The 18107-nt window shown below is 38.8% G+C and overlaps 1 protein-coding gene across 1 annotated transcript in view; it reads left to right on the top strand.

The window, feature by feature from the left end:
* The window catches only part of LOC117934420 (RNA-binding protein CP29B, chloroplastic), a 34976-nt gene that overhangs the window by 1881 nt on the left and 14988 nt on the right, over nt 1–18107 (top strand). The window contains exon 3 of the mRNA XM_034856099.1: nt 11465–11764. Coding sequence (XP_034711990.1) covers nt 11465–11764 — 300 coding nt within the window. The remainder of the gene's footprint in view (nt 1–11464; nt 11765–18107) is intronic.

Below are 18107 nucleotides of genomic sequence, written 5' to 3'. Positions count from 1 at the left end.
TTTTCCATTTTTTTCCCACAAAAGAACTATGCTATCCTAAAAGAGTCTCTTTGATCGAAGACAAAAGCACCCAAAGCGCACTAAACAGGAAGAACAAAAGATTCCATAAAACCCTTGTCTTGACATAGTGGATGAGAATGTGAAACAATGGACTCTTCCTCCGTAAGAGAAAGGAAACATTTATTTGTGAAAGACCACCCTCTCCTCTTAAAATGATCCAAAGTTAACACCTTTGCTCAAGTAGCCTTCTAAGTGAAAAAACCCACATTTTTTGAAACTTAAGAATTCCAAATCACACTAGCAGGAAATAACACTGTACTTTCCGACTCTAAAGTCAAGTACAAAGCTTTAACAAAGAACTTTGCATTTTTCAACCCTATTCAAATCACTTTATCTTTCTCTTCCCAACACGCACTCTTCCCTTGCAAACTCAAAAGAAAGCTTCACCTCCCAATCATTCAGGAGCCTAGAAACATGAGGGGTCCAGTAGCCCCCCTCAATTGTCGAGTGCCAAACATTTGTCACCCAATCCTCCTTACAATCAACAATAGCATAAAGAGAAGGGAAGGTAATACATAGTGCTTCATCATCACACCACTTGTCCTTTCAAAATTTCACCCTCATTATTGATTGAGAAAGCAACTCCACTAGCTACAAGATCCCAATCCTTTCTAATGGTTTTCCATAACCCCATCCCATAACTTTCTCTCACCTCCTTGGAGCTTCACTCTCTATCTTCTACCTTGTACTCACCACTTATAACTTGCTTCCATAAAGCCCTTTTATTCTCAGCAAACCGCCAACTCCATTTACCTAGAAGGGCTTGAAGAATTTCTGAATTCCTTTATTTATTTTTTTTAGGTACACACCATACACATATATATACACAACTGATTGAATAAGAAAAATCAATCTAGCTTGATTCTCTCCTAAAATTAGGAAACTGAATCATCCTAAATGATCTCTCCTTCTTTATTCCTAAAATACTTTCCTAAATTAAAAAACCCTAACTTTGAATGCCAAATTTCAACACTCCCCCTCAAGCTGGAGAATATATATCATATAATCCCAGCTTGCAAGTTAAGTCTTCAAAGTTAGGCCTAGGTAAAGCTTTGGTGAGGATGTCTGCGGTTTGGTGCTTGGTAGGAACATAGTTCAATCTAACCGTCTCACTAGTCACCTTCTCTGTGATGAAGTGTCTGTCAATCTCAACGTGCTTGGTCCTGTCATGATGCACGGGGTTCTTTGCTATGCTTATAGCTGCCTGATTATCACACATCATCAGAATTGGAGATGAACTCGTTTGCCCCAGTTCACTAAGAACCCTTTTTATCCAAATCCCTTCACAGATTCCCTGTGCAAGAGCTCTGTACTCAGCTTCTGCACTACTTCTGGCTACAACGGATTGCTTCTTACTCCTCCAGGTAACAAGATTTCCCCAAACAAAAGAACAATATCCAGAAGTGGACCGCCTGTCAATGATGTTTCCTGCCCAATCCGCATCTGAGTATACTTCAGTGTCACGGTTCTCTGTCTTTCTGAAGAATAGACCTTTCCCTGGTGTCATTTTTAAATATCTAAGAATCCTGTAGACTGCTTCCATGTGTTCCTCAGTGGGGCTGTGCATGAATTGACTTACAGCACTCACTGCAAAGCCAATATCTGGCCGAGTGTGTGAGAGATAAATCAAGCGCCCGACGAGCCGCTGATATCTCCCCCTATCTACCGGTGTACTTTCTTTCTCGATACCAAGTTTCTTCTGACTATCCATAGGAGTATCAATTGGTTTGCATCCAAGCATACCGGTCTCCTTAAGAAGATCGAGTATGTATTTTCTTTGAGAGACTACAATTCCCTTCCTTGATCTAGCCACTTCCATGCCAAGGAAATATTTCAAATTTCCAAGGTCTTTAACTTCAAACTCCTCTGACAAATACTTCTTCAAATTCTGTAATTCCTCCATATCATTCCCAGATAGAATAATATCATCAACATAGACTATCAATATGGCCATTTTCCCGGCATGAGACTTCTTGACAAATAGAGTATGATCAGCCTGACCTTGTTTGTAGCCCAGCTTCAGGACTGCTTTTGTGAATCTATCAAACCAGGCTCGGGGAGATTGTTTAAGGCCGTACAAGGATTTTTGGAGTTTGCAAACCTGATTCTTTGCCATACTTCCTTCGAAACCAGGTGGTATTTCCATGTAGACTTCCTCTTCTAGGTCACCATTTAGAAACGCATTTTTTATGTCCAGTTGTTGCAAGCACCAATCTTGATTGACAGCCAATGAGAGAAGAATCCTGATAGTGTTCAGTTTTGCAACAGGAGCAAAAGTCTCCTGATAGTCTATCCCATAGGATTGCGTAAACCCTCTAGCTACCAAACGAGCCTTGAATCTCTCGACTGATCCATCTGCTTTGTATTTTATGGTGAAAATCCACTTGCACCCCACGGGCCTCTTCCCAACCGGCAAATCTGTGATAGTCCACGTCCCATTCTTCTCAAGTGCATCAATCTCATCTTGTACTGCCTTCTTCCATTCTGAAATTTTTAATGCCTCTTGTATTGTGTTGGGAACCTGAGTATCATCAAGAGAAGTAGCAAATGCTCTGTAAGATGGTGATAGCCCTTCATATGTAACATAATTCCCAATTGGGTGATCTGTACATCTCCTAACACCCTTCCTCAATGCAATCGGCAGAGTAGAATCATCAATGCTGGGAATTAACACCTCTCCAGCCCTATCCTCACCTATGTTCTCTTCAGGAAGACTTGAATTGGAGTCAATATATTGGCCACATGTTGACTGTGATCCGTGCTCTAATTCCTGTCTTTTCCTCCTCCTGATGTAAACTTGTAAGTTCTCATTAGCAAGTTGTGGGGCTATAGGTTGAATAGGCATGGGAGACTGGATGGTCATAGGAGATGGCTGGACTGATGACGGTATGGGTGTGGACAACTCAGTGGGCGCGAATTGAAAAGGATTTGGTGACTCTGAGTGAAAAGAAGGTACACCCTCAAGAAGAGACTCCCAAACTTGATGTTCATTCATGCTCTCCCCCTGAACATGAGATTTGGGATAGAAGAATACATGTTCAAAGAAAGAGACGTCCATGGTGGTGTAAAATCTTTTGTTGGTTGGAGAATAGCATTTGTACCCTTTTTGGGTTGGAGAATACCCTAGGAAAATGCACTTATTCGCTCGAGGAGCAAATTTGCTACGATTTTGAGGATACACATGAATGAATGCCGTGCAACCAAATACTTTGAGTGGTAAATCAGAAGAGGCTACACGGGTGTGAGGAAATTGTTTTAAGAAAAGTTGACGTGGGGATTGAAAGGTAAGCACTCTGGATGGCATACGGTTAATCAAATAAGTAGCTGTGAGAATAGCTTCCCCCAGAAATAGTTTGGAACATTAGAGGAAAACATAAGACACCGGGCAACCTCCAAGAGATGTCTATTCTTGCGTTCAGCCACCCCATTTTGTTGTGGGGTGTCAACGCAAGAACTTATGTGGATAATGCCGTGATTTTGAAGATAAGTACTGAGACTACTAGTAAAGTATTCCTTTGCATTATCTGACTTGAGGACTTGAATTTTGGAATTGAATTGATTTTGAACCATAAGATGGAAGGTTTGAAAAATGTGCCCGACCTCTGACTTTTCTTTCATAAGGAAAACCCATGTTACCCGTGTATGATCATCAACGAATGTCACAAACCATCGAGTGCCAGAAATATTTTTTATCCGGGAGGGACCCCACACATCACTATGTACAAGAGAGAAAACAGTCGAAGGTTTGTATGGGATTTGAGGATAGACTGTTCGAGTATGCTTTGCAAACTGACAAATTTCACAGTGATAAGATGCTGGATTTTTATTGATAAATAATTTGGGAAACAATTTTGCAAGGTAAACAAAGCTAGGATGACCAAGGCGATAGTGTAACATTATAATCTCACTATCTTTATTGACCTTAGAATTTGACACAGAATTGAAAGACTCTAACATACTCTGAGACTGTACGCAACTTGCTTGAGAAACTTGGTTTGAGAATTGACCACATGAGAGGAGGTAGAGCCCGGAACACAGTTCAGCACTGCCAATCATCTTCCCCGATTTCAAGTCCTGAAAAACACACAAGTTTGGATAAAATTTAGTAACACATTGGAGATCACGGGCCAATTTGCTAATGGACAAAAGATTACAATCCAAGTTTGGAACATGGAGAACAGAGTCAAGATACAAGTCTTTAGTAAGTTTTATAGAACCTGTCCCGGCAATTTTTGACTTTGAACCATCAGCAATATGGACGGATGAATGACCATTACTTGGCTTGTAATTTTGAAGAATGGTAGCATCTCCTGTCATGTGATCAGAAGCACCTGTGTCCACTATCCACGACTTCATTCCTCCTCGATTAGCAGTGAAGGCTACACCGGTAGTACTGCCACTGCCAACCTGGCTTAATAGTTTCTGTAGCATCTCCATCTGCTCTTTGTTGAATGGACTCGGCTCGGGAACAGAGGTGCTCTCAGAGTTGGCAGCCACGTGTGCTCTGCCATCTCTGTCAGACCGTGGCTTTGGTTTCCAATCAGCTGGTTTGCCATGAAGCTTCCAGCAAGTCTCCTTATAATGGCCTGGTTTCTTACAATAATCACACCAAGGCCTATCCCGTTTCTGACGATCTCCACCACTACTATTAAATGACCGAGTCGCAAGGGCAGAGGCATCCAATGTTGGGGCAGGTTGCTCTTTGGATCCCATCATCACTTTCTTTCTACTTTCTTCACGCCTAACCTCTGAAAAAGCCTCCCTGAGACTTGGCAGGGGTTTAATGCCCATGATTCGGCCTCTAACATCATCCAATTCCCTGTTTAGTCCTAGGAAAAACTTGAACAGTCTCTTTTGTTCCACAATTTTCCTGTATGTTGCTGCATCATCAGGACATTTCCATGAGTGAGTCTCGAATAAGTCAAGGTGCTGCCAATACCTTGTGAGTGTGTTGTAATACTGAGTAACTGTCTGCTCTCCTTGGCGGAAGTCATGTAGGGCTGATTCAACCTGAAAAAGTTCTGAAATATTTTCAGAACTTGAGTAAGTTTCTTTGGCTGCATCCCATATGTCCTTTGCAGTCCTAAACAGCAAGAAATTTTCACCTATGTCATTATTCATGGAATTGATAAGCCATGACATGATCATGCTGTTTTCAATCTTCCACTTCCTGAAACCCGGTTCTGTAGTTTCTGGCATGACTGCTTCTCCAGTGAGGTACTCATCCTTTCCTTTACCGCAAATGAACAGCAACACAGATTGTGACCACTGTAAGTAGTTATGGCCATTTAATTTGTGTCCTGTGATGAGAATAGGAGAGGAATCACTACCACCAAGGTTTGGAATTTCAGATCTGCCTCCTAATTCTGGTGACGTGACGCTGGATACTTGTGATGATGCCATTCCGTATTTCGTCATGGACCGGAAAGGTAGAAGAACACTTCCCAAGGCACGTGCAGGGATTGGAGTTGAGGAAAAATAGCCGGAGGACGTCGGAAAAGCTGATCGGAGGGCTCGCGGAGGCAAAAAGACCCCAAAAGAGGCACGTGCAGGGCTTGGATGGCAGAAACAGGTACGTAGGGTGGCTGGTCGGCGTCAGGCGAGCTTGGAGTAGGAAGCGCGTCGCCGGAAAGTGGCTCACGCGCCCTCACGCGCCGGCGCGTGAGATGCAGTCGCCGGCCGGAAAAACGCGCGTGGGCGGCGCGTGGATGGTTTTCTGGCTCCGGTGTTTTTGGAAAAGTTGTAGATCTCCTCCAGACGCTCCTTGCGGTGTGAAAAAAACCGTCGTCGGAAAAGTTCGCCGGAAAAGTTCGCCGGAAAAGTTCGCCGGAAAAGTTCGCCGGCGGTGAATGTTTTTCTGACGACGATTACCGATTGGAAAGCGTTTTCTCCCTTGGCTCTGAGAACAGGGACTGATGACCGGAATGAGAGATGGTCGGATTGAGAGATGGCCAGAGAGATTTGGCCGGAATGAATGATGGCCTGAATACGAGGTGGCCAGAAGGGATTAGGGTTTCAGAAAACTGGCTCTGATACCATGAAGAATTTCTGAATTCCTTTATTTATTTTTTTAGGTACACACCATACACATATATATACACAACTGATTGAATAAGAAAAATCAATCTAGCTTGATTCTCTCCTAAAATTAGGAAACTGAATCATCCTAAATGATCTCTCCTTCTTTATTCCTAAAATACTTTCCTAAATTAAAAAACCCTAACTTTGAATGCCAAATTTCAACAGGGCTTTATTAAGCTTTGCAAGATTCCTTACTCCTAGTCCACCCTTACTCTTATCTATGCAAACTATGGCCTACCTTTCTAAGTGGGGCTTTTGCTCAAGGGCTCCTCCCCCCCAAGGGAAATCTCTTTGATTCTACTCTAGCCTCATCTTGATTGTCCTTAAAATGCAGAACAAAGACATGAAATAGATAGGCATGCTAGATAACGTGCTTTGGATTAGGGTAGTCCTCTCACCCTTGGATAAGTATTGTCTTTTCCACATGACTAGCTTTGTGCAAAACTTCTCCTCTACCCTGTTCCATACTGCCACGAACCTGAAAACTATTTTAAAAACAATTCTCAAATAGGCTTGAAGTTTCTATTTCCTTCAAGTTGTAAATGGAGAAGTTTATCCCCTTGTAATAGTGACATGGACAAGGTACTTTATCTTTTGGTATTTTCAAAGTTATGGTTGGGGGATTTCTATCATCCTATATGGAGAGCAAATATCTTAGAGTTGAATAGTCATGGAAGGAGGATGCTTGATCCGCTTGACTAGAGTGCAGGTGGTGTTGGGTTTTGCAATTGAATGAAGAACTTTAAGAGTTCTATTCCTAGTCACCAATCCTATGGAAAAACACAACTTAATAAATATAAATGATTTTCTTGTTGTTAGATTGGATTCACTTTGAACTTATAGACAAAAATCATAGGAACGAATTCTTTGAGAATTTCTCCTTCATGCCTTTCCTAGAAAGATGCATTCTTCTTACTTTAAGAGAAGTACAAAGTCTCTTCTAGGAAAGGCACAAAGAACAAATTCTCAAGGGGACTTCCTTTGGGGGTGAGGGGCTTAGGAGAAAAAGACACATTTAGTAAAATTGATTGTTTGTTGGGAGAAAAGAAAGGGAGGCTTAGGAATTAAAAGCCTTTCAACACTTAATAGCTTCCTTGGGAAAATGGTGTTAAAGATATGTTTTAGAAAGAGAAGCTTTTTGGAAAAAAGGTTATTAAGGGAAAGTGTGGAGAGGAGGGGAATGGTGTTTACGCAAAGTGAGGGAAAGATATGAGGTGGGGGTTTGGAAAAGCATTAGGAAGCGATGGGACCTAGATAGTAGTGGTGTAGCCTTTGAGGTGAAAAATAGGATGGGAGGTGAAGTTTTGGAAAAATAGGTGATGTAGGGATGAACCTTTTTGTATGACTTTCCCTTCTTTTTTGCTTTAGCTTCCTCAAAGGAGGCGTAGGTGGTGGATGTTAAGGATGATCCGGGTGGAAGGGGCCATTGGAATCCTTGTTTTGATAGATATTTGAATGATTGAGAGCTAGATGATGTAAAAGCTTTTTTTTTCTCAAGATTACTAGGGAGGCTACTGAGGAGGGAAGAGAATGATAAGAGTTGTACGGATGGATTCTAGGAATGGGGTCTTCTCCATCAATTCTTTGTATTCGATTATGGAGCGGGGCATGCAATTCCTTTCCCAAAGGTCATTATTTGGAATTCATGGGTCCTATTAAAAGCTAGCTTTTTTGCTTAGGAAGCTAGTTGAGGCAAAGTGTTGACTAGGGATTAGCTTCAAAAGGTAGGATGGTTGTTGGCAAGTAGATGTGTTCTTTGTAAAAGCAAGAGGAATCAATAGATCACATTCTCCTCCACTACGCCAAAGTTAGGGTTCTATGACAACTTCTATTATCTTAGTTTGGCATGGCATGGGTCCTTTGTTCTATGGTCAAAGAGACTCTTCTAAGTTGGAATGATTCTTTTGTAGGAAGAAAATGGAAGAAGGTTTGAAAAGTTGCTTCTATATGCATTTTTTAGACAATTTGGAAGGAAAGGAATCAAAGGGTATTTAAGAAGCAAATAATTCAAGTGCTACAACTTAGTTTTCTTAGCAATCTCAGGTCGTGAGTTAGTTTGTACATGTAAGAAGGCTCTATGCCTTTTATTGATTTTGTAGATTAGGTGGACTCTAAGTACGAGAGGGAGTTGTGTCTTTTTGTTCTCTCTCTGTTGTGGCAATGCCTTTTGGCACCCATTGTAGTGTACCTTTGCATATGGCTTCCTTCTCTACTATTTATAATATTTTCTTGCTTGTTTATCAAAAACAATTTCTCTTCTCTTAAATAGTCAAAATGAGGCAAAGGGGTGTCATTCCCACATATTCATGTTTGAATTGCCACAAGTGGAGGCATGGCTTTTTCCTTGGCATCTGTATCCCATTATGGTGCACCTTATCTCATGGGCATAATATTTGGCTGTTTCTCTACAAATAAATATGACAGTTGTAGCTATATTAACTGGTTCCAAATCATCAATGGAAGGAAAGGATTCTTTGAGATGGATTTCACTTCTTACAAAGTAGAACTCTCTAACTAAAAACAAAATGTAGCCACGAGCATGGCTGAAAAACTATCAGTGTGATCCCATCATAGGATGGGTTGCTATGGACATTCCCTGTGAAGCTTGGTGGAATTTTATGAACATTTTAGGAATATGAATATTTCCATGTGGAGTTTGGTGTAATTTTATGAACTATTTAGAAATATATTCTTTGATCGGTAGTGAACCCTTTGGAAATCTGAACTTTTAAGATCTAACTTTTGACTTAATTTTATTGGAAATGGGAAGCTTAACTTTAAAAGCTTTGGTTCAATGTTATGATTAGCATCATAAGTGCAGGAGAGATCTAATTGAGCTGTGAAGCAGTTCACTAAGATGGTTACTCCATCCTGCAGCAACCATACCGAGTGACTCAAACCTGTGACCAAGGCTTGAATACAACTTGTTGGTCTCATATCTCACCATCTTACCTAAAACCACTTGGTTTCAAGAAGAGCAAGAATAATCTAGTTGAGTTATGGTGGTCAGTCTACTAGGGCAGTTAAATTCTACAGTTACTAAGGTAGCTTTGATGAAATTCCCCCATGCCAGTGCTGGATTCTGGTTACAAATCCTTGGACCCTTCAAATATCAACTAAGCTTGTCACCTCAATGATTTCCTTTTTTCTTTTTCTTTTTCTTTTTCTTTTTTTAAATAAAAATCAATCTTTCTTTTCTATATGAAACAAATAATTATCATTGTTACGTAAGGCACCTATAACGAAGAGTACCTTCATGCTAACAACAAACATCCAAACCTTGATTACACCCAAGGAAAAGGCAAAAATAGAAGTATTTTTTCTATTTGACTAGTAACTTTCCTATTTTACCAATAATCATATAACTAAATGCTTTTGAGTGGTCTAAGGCTCAATTGGGATTTGATTCTAGGCCTTTCAGAATTACTTTTCTTATAATTTTTTCTCACTAATATGTTGGTAAAGTTAAAGGAAAGAAATTCTCAAAGAATCGCACCCACTTTGGTAACTATTTTGAGAAGGTCGAAGATAGCTTTTCTAATAATCAGGATATCTTCTTTCATAATATTTTAAATTTTCTAATGTGTCCTCATATAATTTGTGAAATACCAACTTTAGACTCAAGATGAATATTATAACTAATTAATGATTTATTCTTGTTTCTTTATTCATAATAATATTGTTTAATATTACACATAATTTTGAAAAATAAAATATTAAGAATTGATTTTTAAATGGTACAGGCATTTATTTAATTAAAGATTATTTATATATGTACAGTAATAAATGAAACTGGTTAAATTTTTAACATTCCTTTAGTCATTATACATATTCACAATAATTTAACAGTTTAATTTACCAAATAGTTAAATGTTACTTTTGAAACACAGCACTTTTGAACCAAAATTTCTCAACTGTTTTACATCACAACCGTTTTGTCCTTCAGCATAGTTAAAAAGTGATCTTTCTTAAAAGGTGCAACAATACCAAATTGGCCGTAAGATTCAGCTAGTAAGGTAAGACTTGTCAAGAATTTTTGTGGAGTTTGGGTCCTATCTAAGTGGCAATATTATAAAGTAGTTATTATTTACATTTTATTCTAATTTTTTGGTTGTTTTCCTATAAAAATTCTTTCAGGTTTGCTATTTTTGAAGGATTAGGATACTTGTAGTAATCATCTTTCGCCTTTATTTGCTTTCATTGTTTTTTCTTTCATTTGTTTATTTATTTTTTGGTTTTTTGTTTTGTTGAACCAAAGGTATTCCTTATAGAATTTTTAATAGGTGTACGAGGCATGAGGAAACCTTTATTACCAGGTGCTTTTATCTTGCTGGCAAAAGTTCTTAGTAGGATAACTTGCAGGGGCAGGGGGGATATGGGCTTTGATGTGGTGGTGTGCAAGGGGGAAGTTCTTGGTTCAGTGTGTTGGGGACGATTTGGTGAATATTGGTTAGAGTAACAAATCAATTGAGTGCCATCTACCATGTGGAAGAGGTGCTAGAGCTAGACACAAATTTGGGGCATGAAGTTGGTTGGTTCTTGACCACGTTTTCGGAGGAGATTGTCAAACTGGAAAAGGATGTGTTCTATCAAAAGGGTATACAGACTGATCATTTTGGGAGGAACTTGATAGGATGAAAAAAAAATCCTATATATTATTATCGAAAATCCCATTTTTTGGTGGTTGTGGAAAGAGATGGTTTTCTGAATTAGAATTCAAGGTTCTTCCCTTTTTAAACCTTGTTTCTTAGTTATTCTTTTGCATTTTTTTTCCTACTTGTCCATGCTGCTGACATTGGAGGGGGAGCAATCGTTAAGAATGGAATGAATTAAGTATAATTTTTCTAGCTGCCTTTGCATATTTATGGGAACATGTTTACAAATCTAATGTTTTTCTGTCAATGATGATCATATTGGAGGTGGAGGGATAATTAAGCGCTTGTTTGGGATTCTGGTTTAAGAGCGGCGCTTCCATTAAAAACATATTAAGAGGAATCATTTGATGTTTGGATATTAAAGAAAATGTGTTTTAATATTGTTTTTCATAATATATTATAAACAAAAAAATAAAAGGATTTTTGAAAGAATCATCTTTCAAAAGATATTTTAGGAATCGCATTAAGTAATTATTTAGATTTTTAAAAGTGATTTTCAAAAGTTTGTCAAACACCTAATATTTGTAAGTGTTTTGAAGCATTAGGAAGTGCTTCTAGCTCTCTCAAAATCACTTCCAAATAAGCTCTAAATTTAAGATGAAATTTTTCTAGTTTCTTTTGCATATTTATGGAAATATGCTTCTTAATCTAATATCTATGTGGTGCAGGAATTGTCAGGGAGGATAATTAGGGTAGAGTTTGCAAAGAGATTCAAGAAACCTTCTCCTCCTCCTCCTCCTCCTCCAGCAGGTCCTCCTGCTGGAGAGACACGCCATAAGCTTTATGTGTCCAATCTTGCATGGAAAGTACGGTCTACCCATCTCAGAGAATTTTTCTCCAGTAATTTTAATCCTGTTTCAGTTAGAGTTGTCTTTGATAGCCCTTCTGGAAGATCTGGTGGATATGGGTTTGCCTCATTTGCCACAAAGGAGGAAGCAGAGGCTGCAATTTCTGCTTTGGATGGGAAGGTATAAGGAATTACATCTATCCTGTTATTATTTTCTTCGTTTTTTGTGGCACCATGCCTTCTTTATCTGAATTTAAATAATATTCCCAGATGCTTTAATGATTGAATGAGTCTTGGTTAATAGGTTGTGAAACCTACTCTGTGATCTAATCTGTTGGTAATTCTTTGCTCTTAGGTGTTGTATGTAGTAATTTTCAAGGAAAATTCCGTTCTCCTTTTCCTGGTCTCTTAGACATATCTTTGAAAATTTGTTCTAGTTTGGTGTTTCTTTATGAGGGGAAAAATCTAAATATACTGTTGTATTACTTGTGGCCAATGTTGATCCATCTCCCATGCTGCCTTCTTCCCTTTTTTCCTGAGGTTGAATTTCCTGCTTCTTCACTGTCTGCAAAAGTGATGATAAAAAAAAATAAAATTATAGTTTGTGTGCTATGTTGTACCTGCTGTGGCATCCACTTCTGGAAGTACTGCCCTCATCTAACATCACCTCAGGTGTTGAGGTTTTCTGAAAGTCATATGGGCTCAGTTTTCTTATATTGGGTGCTATTTGGTAAACAAAGAAAAATCCATCAGATTTAAGAGATTAGGACAATTGAAACCGTATTATGATTGCTATAGTCTCTCTCATACTTCATACCCACTCTTTCCCAACTTGTTTCACTATTTGCCTTAAGGCACATTGCAGCTCTAAACCATGGTACAGGATCCGTCTTCTGTATACAGTGAACATCTGTGAAAAATTCATTTGGATTGGCAAACATTTCCTCCACTCTCTTTAACCAGTAAGAAGCTTTGTTTTGCAACCTTTTGTTGAGCTTGCTACTTGATGAAGATGATGTGAGGATGAATTTGAAACAAAGCCACTCACTTTAGTTGCTGCCTTCTAGGGTAATGATAAATTGAATTTGGCCTCCAAAAAATTTTGTGATTCGTGCACATTTTTATTATTGTTGGCCAAGTTGGACACATGCAAGATGTGGTTTCTCTTAAGCTTTGGATGTTTTGCTTCTTTCTGCAACCTTACCACTCCCATTATTTTATCTATCAGCCGGACATACCTCCTTTCTTGAATAGAATTGCGATTGGTATGCCTTTGCTCCTTTCTTCAATGCAAAGCAAAACATTGCCATTTCCATTATCATCCTTGTATCAATCTTCCATATAAGTCTGATTTTCATGTGCTTTTTATGTTCAAGGGTGACAATGGGCTACACACTAGGAGTAGTTCTCTCCCAATACCTGCAATACCACACTCTTTTCAATGTGACCTGTGTTCTCTATGAGATGTGTTGCTCCTAAGGAAATTGCAGTATATCTTTGGTGTGATATCACTAGATAGTGGCATTTTAAAATGCTGGAAAGACAAGATGGTGGAATTGGATGCAACTTATACTTGCTCAATGGATATGATATGCTAATGGTAATACTTAATTGGGGTTTCCTGATCTGTGCGAATGGTTGATTTGAAAAGAGAGTACAGAGCTGTTGTTAAAACTTATGCTGACAGATTAACTGGCTTTGTACATGTTAATGTGTTTAAAGCCGAGATTTCTGTATATTAATTTGGATTTGCGCGCATACCGTATTATCATGTGATCTTACCTTGGTAACTGGTCATATTTTACGATATAAATATACCAACTAATTCCAATAGAGTTATTACAGAATCCCATCAAGTTCTTCAGAGCTAACCAGTGATGCCAGTTACTGAATGACAAAGAGAATCCTGAAATTGGGTCAAAAGGCTAAGATGTTTTAAGGCTCGATTCTTCATGTGCAGCCAACCCATTGATTCGTATGAAAATTCATGGAACTTGATTAGAGATCAGGTTTTTGAGTGCAAAATTTCTGGTTATGTTAATTGTTGTACATGTATTGGTCTTCCAGGTACGTTTTCCAGTCATGAACTGCTGTAGGATTCGTGAAGTTGGTTTTCGTTATAATGGATTTGATTTTCAGAGTTTTTGATGTAGTGGTTGGTGAATTGGTAGCTAATCAAGGATGAAAGCACCTAAACAAAAAAAAAGGGGCATACCCCAATACACATGAAATACATGAAGGGTCTGAAAGGGCACAACAAAGGGATTACAGAACCAAAATAAATCTAGCAAGGCTAAAAACAATCAACAAAGTCTATCACAGATAAATACCATCTCCTAAAGACTTTCTAGATCAAAGGAAAGGAGAAGACAAAAAAGACCTTTTTGAGCACTTGAAGTCTTCCAAAGTTAAGGTCTTTTCTGAGCACTTGAAGTCTTCTAAAGTTATGTCATTATGCTCTTGCCAAATGGTTCAAAACAAACACAAGGGTAGACTTGTAGACTTTTCTTCTCTTCTTTCTTATGGAACTCCTATGCCATCTTGCTAATACCTCCTTCATGGACGAGGGAAGAATTCACTAGAGACTAAAAAAGTGAAATCAATAAATTCCACAACACTGGAGCTTTACTAGTGTAAGATAAGATGGCTGGCTGCAAATAACCCACCCACCCACCCCCTCCCAAACACACACAAATAAAATGGAGGAATTTTGAAGGTTCATTCATGAAAGTGATTGCTTTCCTCCTTACTTTCCTTTCTTCATGGTTCTTGCGCATACAACCTTGTTTCAGTATCATCCACCATCTTTTCAAAAGTTGGTTCCACATCAATATCTTGTCCTAAATGGCCTTGGAAGCAAAAATTACACTATCAAGGGGGATAGGAACCTGCACTTCCTTGGATGGAAAGGATCCTCATAAAGAAAAACCCAAGGAACAAAAAGAGTTACCTAAAATCTTTCCATCCTAAGGACAATCTTGGATCAACCTATCCTCAGTTTCTATGCAACACTATTTCATAAATACACTTGAGAAAAGACTCCATACTCTCCAGTTCCTTTCAAGAAAACTCCTCAAAAAGTGAGGGTTACAATGACCACCTCCACCTAGCTCTTCCTACACATTAACAACCCCACCATCTTTATGTGAAGTCCGCTAGCAAACCTAGGGTAGTCACCAAAAAGGGGAGTGGATTAGGTAATCATCTCTTGTTCAACATTTCATGCCAAATTTCAAAATTGAGATTAAATTCATTGAACAACAATTAGTAACAATTAATGTCACAAAGTAAAAAGAGGGAGAAAGAAAATGCAAACTCAATGTTTGTGGTTTGACACGAAACTGGCATACGTCCATGATCCTCAAGCTTGAAGCTAACCCTTGAGGTTTCTTTTCCTAGCAAGGATCCTCCTTAAACCAAGGACTCCTTCAACTTTACACTTGGTTTTTAGGTACAAATGGACCTTTACAATTGCTTCAAGTGCTTTCAAAAACATTGTTACATTCTCTTACATAAGAGCAATTAAAACTTTGATAGAAGTACAAACTAGCATTGCAAGTTGATTACAAATGAAAAGATTGACTAGTTAAAAGGGTGCAATCAAGAGGGCTATGCAAATGAAGAGTAAATGCACCAAGGAAATGTTTTTGAGCTTAAGATTGAATCACTTAATGATATGAATGTGGTAGGTGATTCATAAATGGTGTTTTGAAGCTTTAAATATGAAGGTTTTGCATAAAATAGCCTTTAGACACAATTTTTCACCTCTAGGTCGATCCCTCAAGTAGGTGTTTGCATTTATGCGAACTTTAGGTGATTTTTAAGCAAAATTCCTCAACTGATTATGTTAGGATTAAAACACCTTAATCCTATTTTTCGAAAGCAACAATAAACCAATGTGAAAAATTAAAGCACAAGAACACATGAGATTTATAGTGGTTCATTCTCAATATGAGAGTTATGTTTACTTGTAGCCACTACTGATTTTCACTATGATGAAAAAGAGAGTACAAGAGAATCCCAAAACTCCTCGCCCTCTAGGTTTTTCTCTTTTGTGTTTTTCTATCTCTCTCAAAACCCAAAAAGAAAAACACTCTATCAAAGTTGACTACCCTAAACATAATATAAATAGGGTAACCAAATCACATATGTAAAATCCCCAAAATATCCAAAATACCCTTACTATTAGGATAATAATTAAGTTTCACATATCTTAACAATCTCCCACTTGGAGACTAATCCATCATCAACTGTCTCCACCTGTGGTGGTTTCGACTTCTCAATCCTTAACCTAGAAGTCCAATTGAAGTTGCACACAACTCCTGTTTTTCAATCGTTATGATCTTTTTCAAAATATGAGTTGGATTTCGATTTCCCTGAATCTTCTCGAGTATTAAAACTCCATATTCCAAAACTGATCTTATGAAGTGGTACCAAACTTGTATGTGGTTTGTCCTAGCATGATAAACATGATTATTTGTTAGATGAATGACACTTTGATTGTCACAATGTAACACACTTCACTCATACTTGTGACCCAATTCTTCTAAGAAAGACTGCAACCACATCATCTCTTTACTAGCCTATCACTGCAACATACTCTGCCTCAGTAGTAGAAAGTGCCACTATCTTCTACAACTTTGATACTCAACTGATTGTGGTAACACCCCAGAGTATAAACATATTTTGTAGTACTTTTTTTGTTGTCTATATCACACCAACCATATCAAATTCTACATACCCCTGCAAGCCTAAATCTAAGTTCCTAAAACTTAAAGTCGACTCTGTAGTGCCTCTCAAATACCTGAGAATCGACTTCACTGCATTCTAGTATTTTTTTCCTGAATTACTCATATATCTACTCACAACTCCCATTGCATGTGCTATATCCAGTCTAATGCAAACCATGACATACATAAGACTGCCAATAGTAGAAGCATAAGGCACTTTGGCCATGTAAACTCGCTCTTGTTTAGTTGAGGGCGACTGATCTTTGGATAGTTAGAAGTGACTAGCCAAAAGGGTACTCACAGGCTTCACTCTAGCCATATTGAATCTACTAAGCACCTTCTTCACATACTCTTCCTATGATAATTTAAGGATCTCCCCGTCCCTAGTAATCCACATCCCAAGAATTTGTTTTGCAATGCCCAAATCCTTCATTACAAACTCCTCTAATAATTTCCTTTTTAGTTTGTCGATCTTATGTATGCTAGCCCCTACAATCAACATATAGCTGTAAAATAATGTAGGAGCCCATTATGCTTATTGATAAGATCTTATTGTCCAAATGGTGAGGATGAGTGAGGTTTCTAGGGGTGGTAGAAGTTGGTTTGCAGTGGAGGCTAAATCTTTTGAGCTTTTGGTTGCAGAAAAGGGAGGAAAGTTGAATGGGTGCATTTGGGAGAGTTGCAAAGAGTTCACGTCTTGGATCAAGTTTGGAGATGCAAGCTTACATTGCTTGTTAGGTGGGGTGGAGGCTTGCTGCAAGGAAAATGGAAATAGGAAGTGGGCTTTTGCATGGGAGGAGATGGGAAGGAAATATAGGCTGGAACGATGCTTAAACGAGGCTGGAAGATTCCTCCTCTGCTCTGTCCGGGACTTATAGTTGTGAAGAAAATATTCTTCTTTTTTCTGTGTCAAAACTGAATACAAAGTGACCTATATATATACAAGTGGGATTCCTAATCTAAGCCATATAATATGCACAATCACTATCTCTAAGGAAACAATAACTAATTAGGAGAGATTCTAATTAGGAGAGATTCTCTCATCCATAAAATAGAAAGTATCCTAACACAATCCCTCTAATCTTGGCACTTAATTACAAATCATAATCCCATATTTCCACAAGTTGAAAAGATTTTGTATTATTGTTCCAGAAGGGAAGGGATTGTTGGGAGGCTGGAACACCTTGGTGGAGAAACTGGGAGATCTTGGAGTGGCATTGTTTGTAGGGGCTAAGCCTCCAATCACCCTAGTAGCTCAGATGCAGGAGAAAAGGGTGGTTTTTGGGTTGTTTTCGGAGGATGCAAAGTCAGAATCCAAGAGGTTAGGAGATTCAGTGTGGCTGGAAGCGGGGGTAAGAGAGATGCAGGGAAGGATGGAACAACTTAAACGTTGCTTGGTGGGTTGGTGGGGTAATTCCTTGGCTTCCATTCCAAAGTTGGACTTTCTTAGGAGGTGGGTGAATCTTTAGTGGTTCCTAAAGGGGAGATTGAGAATTGCAGCATTAGGTAGAGGGCTGCTGCTATCTGAGTTTGAGTCTTTGTGGGAGGCTGAGCGGGTCCTTGCTTTAGGAAGAAAGAGGGTTAAGGAGAATTTCTTGTGTTTGGAGAAGTGGAACCCAGAGGTGGGGTGTTTTTGGAAGGATTTTCATACTAACGAGACTTGGGTTAGGGCAACTGGTATGTCTGAGCTGCAATGGGCCAGAATCTTGGCGAAGCTGGATGGAAGAAGCTTGCCTAGTTCAACCCAAGTTGCAGTGGGTTCAGGGTGTTTTTCTATTCTTTTGTGGTGGGAAT

The sequence above is a fragment of the Vitis riparia genome, chromosome 2 (assembly GCF_004353265.1).
Source record: "Vitis riparia cultivar Riparia Gloire de Montpellier isolate 1030 chromosome 2, EGFV_Vit.rip_1.0, whole genome shotgun sequence".
In the NCBI taxonomy this organism is placed as follows: Eukaryota; Viridiplantae; Streptophyta; class Magnoliopsida; order Vitales; family Vitaceae; genus Vitis; species Vitis riparia.
This window is presented reverse-complemented; position numbering and strand designations above follow the sequence as displayed.